General features: G+C 34.9%; 1 protein-coding gene across 1 annotated transcript in view; it reads left to right on the top strand.

Moving 5' to 3' along the window:
* Nucleotides 1-5,933, top strand: part of LOC132169714 (uncharacterized) — a 12,460-nt gene extending 6,527 nt beyond the window's left edge. The window contains exons 8-13 of the mRNA XM_059580701.1: nt 201-431; nt 514-2,396; nt 3,187-3,991; nt 4,394-4,475; nt 4,601-4,688; nt 5,552-5,933. Of these exons, the coding sequence (XP_059436684.1) occupies nt 201-431; nt 514-2,396; nt 3,187-3,748 (2,676 nt within the window). The 3' untranslated portion in view covers nt 3,749-3,991; nt 4,394-4,475; nt 4,601-4,688; nt 5,552-5,933. The remainder of the gene's footprint in view (nt 1-200; nt 432-513; nt 2,397-3,186; nt 3,992-4,393; nt 4,476-4,600; nt 4,689-5,551) is intronic.
* Nucleotides 5,934-11,161: the final 5,228 nt, after the last annotated feature.

Raw genomic sequence — 11,161 nt, 5'->3', positions numbered from 1 at the left:
TATATACCTGTTCAGAAATAATTGAGAATATATACACACAATATATGCATGCATGATGCACATGAATGCTTGTATGCAGAATATGTATGTATGTATAAAATGGGTTAAATTAGGTTTCTCTACTACTTTAACAAATGAAAGAATTTTAAGTGGTCAGAGATCATGATTATTCTTGACAATTTTTTTACAATAGCTGTGCTTTATTATTATTTTACATCATGATGCAGGTGGACGTGCTTTTCTCATTTCTTAAACAAGAAAAGACATCGCGTATGAAAGCTACAGTATTAAGATGCTTGCATTTCATTTTGATAAAAGGATTATGTCATTTTCCTGTGAGTGCAGATCTAGTCAAATCATTATTGAGCACAATGATTGAGCCCGAACTTCCCCCATTTATGCAATATGAAGCTCTACAGATTCTACATAAGGTAATTTCTGAGCTCCCATAGATGAACTTGTGATGTAATATTGTAAAATTTACACTCTTGACCATTATGGGGGAATGTGCAGATCCTTCCATATATGCTACCTCATTTGCCCTGTCTGGACCTGCCCGAATTTGCTAACCTTTTAACCATAGCTGAAAATTCCTCCCAATTTCCAATCACGTCGAAGAGCTTCTTATCCATCCGTGTTCTGGTGGATTTATCAATCAAGCTTAGGGGAAGAATGGAAATAGAATCTAGTATGTTCTGTTCCTCTCCTCTGCCATCAAGAGTGATCTCATTGATTATAGACCAGATGACGTTGCTGGTAAATGATCTTTGCCAGATTGACTCTCGAGTGTTTCAAGAAGTTCATAGTCTGCTCCACCTTCTTGCTCTTTTGGTTGGTGAACATCCGGATCTGGGTGTTTTGGTGCTGGACAAGATCTGTTTATTTGTTGAGTGTCTTGCAAATATGCATGAACATGTCCTGGCTAAAAGCCAATCAGATACACTGGTTCTTGAGATGGACTTCAAAAAAGAGAAGAGCACAGTCGTAAGGTCAAAACTTGTACTTATTGCATTCAGATTTTTGGTTGCCTGTCTTGAAAATCTCAATGAAGCTGGTGTTCTCACTTCAATAGCATTTGAAAGAGTGAAGCTCCTGGTTGAACGGGTGTGTCAGTGCAGCTTGTTTGATTGCTATACACATACAATCTACTCTCTTTTGTTCCACAGTCGATTCTTTTGGGATTGCTTGGTGGACGAAAGTGAGGGAACTTGCAGTCTTAATAAAAACTTTTTTAATTATTACTTGGTTGAGAAAGAAATTCTTACCCTAGAGTGTGCAAATAAGATGTTGAAGGAGAGGTATAACTGGCCTGCTTACAGAGCTGGGACATATGCAGCATGTCAGGGAGCATGGTTCACAGTGGCTTTCATATTTGGGCAGTTAATAACAAAGGTTCAGTCTGATATCTTCCACTGCTGGTTAACATCGATAATTCAATTGGCTCGTTCTGAGAGGAAAATCCAGCTATTGCTTTTACCAAAACAAGGGTCTACTTTAGTAGATTGGTTAGAAAAGAACAAATTTCCTGCCAGTCATGCTTTGGGTGAAATCAGCAGGGATACTGCTGGAAATAGTAGTGAGCCTAACTACAGTGAAAAGCTTGTGGAGGCTTATGAGGATATCTGCTCTTCAGGGAAAACATTAGAAGCTGCTGTCACATTGGGTCAAGAATTTTGTTTCCAGAGATGGTTTCTGCATCTAAGAGCTAAACTTTTAAGAGCTTTGTTGGATATACTCAGAATTCTCAGAATCATCCCATTCAACCCTGACAGCATTAGCAATAATGGAGAGGTGGAGAAGAGTGTATTTGAGTGCCTGAAGTCTTTGCCAGAAATTATTCAGATTTCTTTGCAGTTTAAGAAGCTAGCACAAGAATTTGATCTAATTGCCACATCTTTCATAGATATGGATTGCAAAAGTTCCAAAGTAATTTCATCACTTGCACTAAGTTGTTCGCTTTTGGCCTTTAGTACTGGCTTCATACTCTTTCTTCCAAATCTTCCAGCCTATGAAACTTTTACAACTTGTGGTCTGAGAAACTCGGAAAACTGTTTACATGCAATGTTAATACAAGATTTAGTTAGGCGTTTATGCCATGTAGACCATGAGACAAGTAGAAATCTCTGTCAGCTTTTTGATGTTAGTGGACAGCTTAAGAGCTGTTTTCACTTGCAGTCTACGAATACAAATTTGAAGGTTGGATGTGAAGGAAAGGATATTATTACTGTCTGTAGTTATGCTGTTTTGGAGGCTGTTCGTTTGCAAGAGGCAAATAGAGAGCATAACGAGGAGATTTTATCCCAAGTTACCAAGGGGGGTTTACAACTTCTGTTGAGCATTATAATGAAATGGATACACATTCCTTTTCGGACTCCCAAATATTTCTTTAAAGTAAGGTATGCTGAGCAGTTTCGCCATGCTGGCTAAAGATTTCTCTTATTTCATAGTAGTAATTAGAAAGATCTTAAGTGAATTATTCCATATCTGTAGTGTGAAAGGACCAATGTTAAAGCTCTTATGTTATGAAGCAACATAGTTAAATGTATTTCTTCATATCTTTATCGTATTAATAGATGACTCTTTCCAACCTTAGTAGATCTGGTATACCAACCACCTCAGATATATTTTAAGATCTGAACGAGAGATTGATGTAAAAAGAAAAAGGTTTAGGTCAGCAAATGGATTCATTGCTCTAGGATTGTTAAACTTGAGGTTACTTAATTAGTTGTTTCTTACCTGTCTGCATGCCTCTTATGGCTAATCTGTAGCTTTGCTCTGTTTTGTTCTTTTCTGGCCAAAGAAAAGGTGTTGACTTGTACTGTTTAAGAGTATCAATATGGTGACAGCTCTTCTTTTTATGATTGCTTTCGAATTTTAGGAACTGATGGCTTGTTTCCTCATTTGGAGTTCCACTTATACTTTATGATGTGCTCTGAGTAACTTGGGTTCTACAATCTACTGTGAGTCTGTGAGGATGTATAATTGTTCTGAATAACTGTCTGTTAATTTGTTCGGCAGTTTTTGGGTAAAAAAATGCTGTTCTTTATTTTGGTGAACTGAAAGAGGACTCTCAAATACAAAGATTTTAGTCGTCCTTTAGACTTTTTAAAAGTTCTTTTGTCAATGTGCACTTTTGTTATTTGTAATACAACTCCATTTTAATTTTAAATTTGTCGTGAAATTCAGGAGTTGCATTGGATCAGAGCTCTTTGCCTGCAACTCGGACACTAATAACCCAGATGGCATATCTGTATTATCAGGCTTCCACCTATCGCTAAACCTTTGTCTTCAACTGGTTAACTTGCCACCAGATCTCCCAGCTCGGCTAACAAAGTTATACTGCATCCTTTATTGTAGTGTTTCCTTTCAGGAGCCCAGACCAAGTGAGGAAGACAAGGAGCGAAAGCAGTGGGGTTGTCGAGCTTGGGAAACTGATGACATGGTAGAAATCAATGAAATGCTATTGCATTATGTGACAAATTTAAGTACCAAAAGGAGTAATAATAGTAAGCGCAGAAGGTGTGATAACAACAAGGACGGGGTTGTTTATGCATTTGCACATTTTGAACCAGATGAGAGAGGCCAAGGATTTGCTAGTTGTTTGCTTGATATTTCTGGTTTTCCAGTAGGCTCTTATAGAATTAAATGGCGTAGTTGTTGTCTGGACAATCAGGGTTCTTATTGGAGTCTCGTTCCTTTAAATGCTGGACCTATAGTTACAGTACGGAGATCTCCAATTGGCAGATGATTTTGTAATGAATTTGGTGGTACATGTAAATGATCTTCTTCACTGTATAAAATGTACTATATTGATTATTTCCTATCTGACGTATTTAATAAGAAATAGATTCATTATCTGTTTAAACTGGTAATCGATGCATGTTCTGGTTTGTTTGTAAGGCAGAGGCTGAAGTTCTAGAGGTATTCAAGTACATGGCTAATATTATGTTTTGAAGCGGTTCCCAAAGCAAGGTCTGAAATTCAATCAGAGGTATGTTGATCTGGTATAGAAGTAAGACTTAATCTCTTATGTTATCCGTTAAAGAGGGCATCAGCGCCAAAAGCTGGTTGGCCCAAACTTAGGCTCCGTATGTTTGGGCATAAAACCTTTTCTGGAAAATGTTTTCCCCAATTTCGGGTGTTTCGGGTAGCTGAAAATCTTGGTCAAACCAAAAACATTTTCAGTTGACCAAGGAAGAGAAGCGTAAAATGGTTTATGCTTCTCACGAGCATAAACAATTTTCCGCTGTCTCCCTCGCCCCACACCTCGAAACAAATTTTCGCAGCTCCCTTCCCTTCCCTTTCTAGAAATTTTGAAGCTCTAAAAATAGATCTGAAAGTTTCGTTCTCTCCATTTCATACTACCGCCCTCTCTCCATTTTCGCCATTGCAGAACAGCTGAGCCACTGTCGCTCTTGCAGAACAGCAGAGCCACCATCGCTTTTGCCGAACAACCTAAACATCAATCCACAAAGGTAATCTTTTCTCTCTTTTTTTCCTTTTCTCCTTTTGATTTCCTCTGGTTTTTTCTTCTTGTTGGTCCCCTGTGTCTCTCCCTCTCTTAAAAGTTTCTTTAATTGCTTGAGTTCTCTTTGATTAGGGTTTCGGTTCTGGTTGCTCTTAATCTGTCTGTTTCTTGAGAAACCCAAAGAGAAAGAGATTGGAAGTAACTGGACTGAACGTTGGATGTAAGCTCTTCTCTCTGTTTTATTTTATTCCTTTTGATTTCCTCTTCAATGTAAAGGGCATCTTGCATTTGGTGATTTTCAAAGTTTAGGAGTGGTAATCACTGTCTGATTGAAGTTCTGAATGAATAGCCAAATATAAAAGAAAACGTTGTGTGTATTTTGGGGGTTTCGACCATCGCTTGCATCTCTATATAACTCAACGCAATTAAGCCTCATACCATCTGAATTTGCCCACTTGCAAAAGTATCATAACGATATTGGGCATGTGATGGTCTTTTTACATAATTTGGCTGAGCTGAATAAGCTCCTCTAGCAACATCTTGGCATGTGTATAAATATGTTCAGAGTGATAAAAGTTTGAAGTAGGCTGCATATCCTTGAGTCTTGTATGCATTTTGGTATTGTTTTATTGCCTTTTCTTTTTGGGCTATTTATAGGTTGCTGTGCTGTGACGAGATGACCTTACAATAGTGAGTTGTTAAACTCTATGAAGTGGGTTTCTTCGAAAAAGTGCTAAGATGGCTTGTTTCTGTAATTGAAGATATGAGTCAACTTGATGTTTCATGTCTGTACAATAATGATATGAAATTTTCTCTTTGATTAGAAGGGTGAAATATATTGCTTTATATCTAAATTTTCAGCATTACGTGTTGGTTTACTATTGGCTTCCATCTTAGATATCTTCCTTTCTTTGTATATGGGTTTGATATATTATCTTCTCCTTAACTTTTTGGTGTAACATCTGAAGCTTCCCTTCTTCTCCTGGTGTTTGAATGTGAGGGGAGGGGAGTCAATTTATGCTTCATTAAGGAGTTTTTAAATCTTGTGCTATGAAGAGATTAACTTTTAAGTGGGTTGACAAGGTCATGACATTGGCTATTACTGATAAGAGCTGGAAAGCTAGTAGATCAATTTGGAGGCAATGCCCAGATTTCAAATGTTCAGACTAAAATCCCATGCATTGTTTTCAACGAGGAAGAAATCATGGTTTCAAGTTATGAAGCGACTGCACAACATGAAATAATAGAACCTCCTTATGGCAAGTCAGAACCTACTTAGGTGTTTTGAAGATAAGCTATGTAAATGTTAATTCAATGAAGAAATTGCTTTTAGTGCTATTGTGGGTGAGGAGAGTTTGAACTAACTCTTGCTAGCAACCAGGTAGTTAGGCTTTAATGTAAATTTGGACTTTTATGTACCCTTAAGCTACTATTGATAAAGCATTGGTGGGTTGTTTAGGTGTTTTATGGTGCTTAATTGTCACTTCGCTTTCGTTCTTAATTTGGCTTTCTAATATGTTTCGATTAGGATTTAGTAGAAATATGCAGTACAATTGAAGCACACCACTTTGAGACCTATTAACTTGAGACTTGAGTTGCTGGAGAAGTGTGCTCTATGTTTTATGTAGAAACCATCTGGCGTTGCAAAAGTTCACTATTGTCTTTGGTTTACTATGAAGAGCGAAGAGCTTAATACTTTTAGGTTTGTATTTGTTATGACAAATGGAATTGCCTAAATCGTTTACAGAATCATGTAAAGCGTTAGAGAAAATGGTTTTAGTAGGGGAATCTCCCTGCTGATGTATTATAGGAATTCCTCTGAAAGAGATGTGTGTATTTTGTGTGTATATATGTATCCCTGTATGTTGCACCATAGAAGATAGTCATTGACAAAGAAAGGAGAGATTGATGGTGCTCAAATGCTCAATACAGTTAGAGCTATTGTTGGCAATATAGAGTCGCTTTAAGAAAGAGAGCTTGATGCTATAATAGCTGCAAGGGTAAGAAAGAACTTGAATCTTAATTCTTAATTTGGGTGAAGAACTTCAGTAGAGTTACCTATATATATGTCTGTATGATATTTTTCTTTAATAAGTACCTATATCTTTGTGTCTAGTTATCTTGTGAACAACGATACGTTTTTCTTAGGTAGGTTTGCCTCAATATGAACATGGAAGTCACCTTCCTGATCTAGAGTCCAAATTTTTCCGACTTGATCCTGTGCATCCTGCTGTATACAAGGTAATTTATTTAGGAACTTAGTTATGGTATTACATTGAATTTAGCATCTTTTATAGTGTTTAAAAGAAAACTAGTCTTGCACCTAATACTTGATTTCCACACTAACTGTTTACTAGAGCAGTACATGAAAATACTACTGCATTACTCCATTTAGTTTAAGCGCAGCGGAGTGCTGTGTACTGGTTTGTATGGTCACATGTCTGTATGGATGCCTTGTTTCCAATCTTTATTCCTGGTGTGGCATACTTAGCTTAGGCTGCATGTGGCTGTAATTATGTAACATGGATAATAACCTACAAACAAATGTCACATTTCTGCAGTAACTGAAATGACTCCAATCCAAAAAGAGGGAAAGGAATCTGTTTTCAAAGGTAAACAATTTTAGAGATGAAGTATTAGACCAATATACTCTCTTCCCAGAACTTAAATGAGTGTGTATATCTATGAATCCTTGATATCTTTATTGCCTTGAACTTGTGGAGACCATTTTGTCTTATCTTTTTGCAAGAAGGTTCTATTTGTCTGGTCTTAAGCCCCACCTAACACAACACAATAACAGTCTGAGAATTATAACATAAATGATATCATTTATGGCAGAAATTCAAATGGAGGCAAAAGAGTAAATAATATACTGGTAGTCATTTCATTTTTCGAGTCTGTGATAAGACAAATCTTTGTATGGGTAGTTCTTTTCATAAGTTCGACTCAATTAGGGCCAAAAACATGACAGGCCTGTCTCATTCCAATGCTTTGGTTGGTTTGAGATCCAAATTTATAGGATCTAGATACATGGTGGCAACTTCACATTGCCACCAACATACAGGGTGTACATTCTTTTAACTTGATGTCAAAACAACTCGAGTCATTTTCGTGCTATTGTAGGTGCCAGCTATTATAAGTCTCAAGGGTCATCAAACTTTAATTTGCCACTAAATATACAGGAAAGATATTTCCCTTCACAAACAACAATCTGCCCTTTTCCGGCTTCTACTAATATATTGTTGATCCTTTTCCTTTCTCTTATATATTCTGAGATTGTGTCTTTTTTTTTTTTTTTTTTGATATATATATATATATATATATATATATATATATATATATACAATTTTTTACTCTAAAAATGATTAAAACACACGTTTGGCAGAAGCTTAAAAATGAACATTTTGCCGATAACTTGAATGTATTGTTTGATGTTATTTATGGCTCTTCCAACTTGAATATATATGGTTAATATATTTATACATATATGATTTTTTTAGATGAAAAAAATTCAAGCAGCAGTTATGGCTGCGGTTGTATCTATCCTTGATTCCTTCTTGTTGAGTCTGTAATCTAGGCATTAATGCTTTCTGTTTGAATTTGAAATTAATGTCAAATTCCATAGTTTATAATGTAATTATCTCAAAAGAACAATTTCTTTTGTGAAAACTTGATTGTAATATTTATGTTTGAATTTGTATGATAATATTTATGATTGAACTTTTGTCGATAATTTGAGTGTATTGTTTGATGTTATTTATGGCTCTTCCCACTTGAATATATATGGTTAATATATTTATACATATATGATGTTTTTTATTGATCATTTTCCCTTATACCAAGCTTGTAAGGTCCTGATCCTAACAAAATGTGTAAATAAAGCATATATTTCTCTTAATAAGACTTTCATAATTACAATGCCTTAAGAATCCCCAAAGATTAACAAGAGCATCTATAAAACACCAATAGCCATCCAACAATTCTATATCTACCTTATTAAATTGTAAAAACATTTAAACCCAGTACTCCAAAACCGCTAATAAACTATAAATACATTCTATACATCATAACCAAACCAGTCAATGTGTATATTTTAATTAAACATAATTTTTAGGATGATTTTTTTAGTTGTTTTTTATTAATATTTTTATGTTGCGAATAAAAGTTGATATGTATAAGTTATAACATGATTGAATGAAAAATATAAGAAAATATTTGTTGATTTTTTGTACGAGGCAAATACCGAAAAATGTTTTCAAAAATCATTTTCAATGTTGCAAACAAACTGTAAAGAATGGTAAGTTTTTCTAAAACCATTTTCCAAACAAAGCATTTTATGCCAAAACGGACGGGTCTTAGCAGGATTTAGGCCGAAGTTCTTTTATGTAAAGCGATCCATAGCTCTACCAATTGAGTTTCCAACAAGTTGAGTTGTGCATATTGGCAAAGAAACTATTTCCTTGGGGGTCATGCGTATGGAACAGTACATCTATCCCATGCAATAAGTGTGCATCTCAACACAGCCTTGTAACTGCCTTTTCAACTCCATAGTGCAAGAGTTGCGCAATCTCTGGTTTGTGACTTTTGTAATACAATCAATGTGCATGGGTGTTGCATGTACAAATATTTCTCACTAACAAATCATTATACTTAGGGTGTGTTTGGTATTGCGATTTTATAGATAAGAAGTGCGATTTTAAAAGTCAAACTGCAATTTTGCCAAACTTTTAATTGCATTTTAAAAATTCACATTTTTAAATTACTATTTTTAAATTGCATTTTTTGGAATCGCAAATCTAAACGAACTTTAAATCACAAATTTACCTAGACTTTTGTTCTCGGCTTTTATTATTTTTCCTTAATCTAGATTGCTGGATAGTGATTACACCTTTTTTAACTGAGAGTAATTTATTTTGTTAAATCATGCTACTTCAAAATGAAACAGATTCCAAATTTATTTTAGGAGTAACTTCACTTTAAACCCCTGAATTACCACGCGATTTAACAAGCTCCCTCCAAACTTTAAAACTTCTCAATTTGAACTCTTAAACTTTCAATTGCAGTCAATTTGAACACCTCCGTCAGATTTAGCCACTAACTTCTAACGGCAATACATAAAAAGACCAAAATATCCTTATTTTTGTTTTTTCTTTTCTTTTCTTTTCTTTTCTTTTTTTTTTTTTTTTAAAAAAATGGAATTAAGGGTAAATTTGAAATTTTATAAAAATTTCAAGGGTGTAAACATCATTGTCTCACTTTTAACGTTTAAAATCTAACGGATAGGTTCAAATTGATTGCAATTAAAAGTTTAAGGATTTAAATTGAAAGGTTTTTAAGTTTTTTTGAGGGGGACTTGTCAAATCGTGTAATAATTCAGGGGTCTAAAGTGAAGTTATCCCTTTATTTTAATACATGGAATTTTTTTCTTAACCTAGAATAATTTTGAAAGGATCTCCCTTATTTTTAACTCTCAAGCAATGAGTAACGGTCCGAGTTAATTAGTGGTAGTATAGTAAATTTGGCTAATTACAAATTAATTAGTGTGAAGGTACTACAAGTAACACTCCAAGTTAATTATTTAATTAATTAATTTTGTGGGTGTTACATGTTCAAACGAGAGAACACTACCTAGAGTCTTTTGATGTGAAAAACACCCCAAATTTGAACCTCATTTTCACCAATCCCTTTCTCTATACCATACATGCAATTTCTAGCCAAATACAACCTCAAAACACTAACCACAATGATAAAATTCCAAGATTTTCTAAGAAATTTCAATATACATTTCTCTCACCTTTTTCCAAAGCACAACATGACAATAACAACACTAATATTATCTCCAAATATAACCACAACTTGAAATTCACAAAAAAATACAATTTTACAGATCACAAATCTTTGGACAACATCAAACCAAACTCCAAAAACACTATTTTCAAGCTCCTTTAAGTCTCCTCTTTCTCTCTTTCTCTCCTCTTTCTCCCTCGTTCTCTCACTCTCTCAATACTTCTATGTTTCAAACTTCGAGATTCATTGTCAAAAGCAGTCTCATTTGAATGTGATTTTACCACGTGCACAAATGCGATGCGTTAGTCAACATTAAACGCACTTTAAATCTCATCTACCCGCGTGTGTGAAGGATCTGGGACGTTGATCTTCACCCTATCACTCTTGCATGCGATGACACATGGAGATGCCATCTCGTTCGAACATGGAGGTTAGCGTGTTCAAATACGATCAACCCAACTTGGTAACATGTAAAGACCCATTCTCATTCGAATGTAAGGCCATAAAACCGAAATTTCTTATGCTTTTTAACTTGGAAACTTTACCCCTTTCGATCAATTGCCTACAAATCTCATTGTGATCCGTTTAATTTCATCAAAACACACCACAATTTTATTATTTTATTTACTTTATTCTAAGTTCCTTATTTCTGTTCTAGCATTTGATTCCATTGGGTGTTACCAAAAAAAAAAAAAAAAAATTTGCCTGTAGACCCCTTTTCTTTCTTAAAGTTAGGCTTAATGGCTTATAGACGTCAAACATTATACATATTATTTTTTCTTTGAAAAATGCTACACTTACCAAATTTTCTCTCAAAAAGTTGGTTCTTAAGTGATATGTCACCATTCTATGAGATATATTATTTTGGAAAAGATGTCGATATCTAATGGGATGGTGATAAATCGC

The sequence above is a fragment of the Corylus avellana genome, chromosome ca2 (assembly GCF_901000735.1).
Source record: "Corylus avellana chromosome ca2, CavTom2PMs-1.0".
Classification (NCBI taxonomy): Eukaryota; Viridiplantae; Streptophyta; class Magnoliopsida; order Fagales; family Betulaceae; genus Corylus; species Corylus avellana.
Note: the sequence above shows the minus strand (reverse complement) of the source record. Positions and strands in the feature narration are given on the sequence as shown.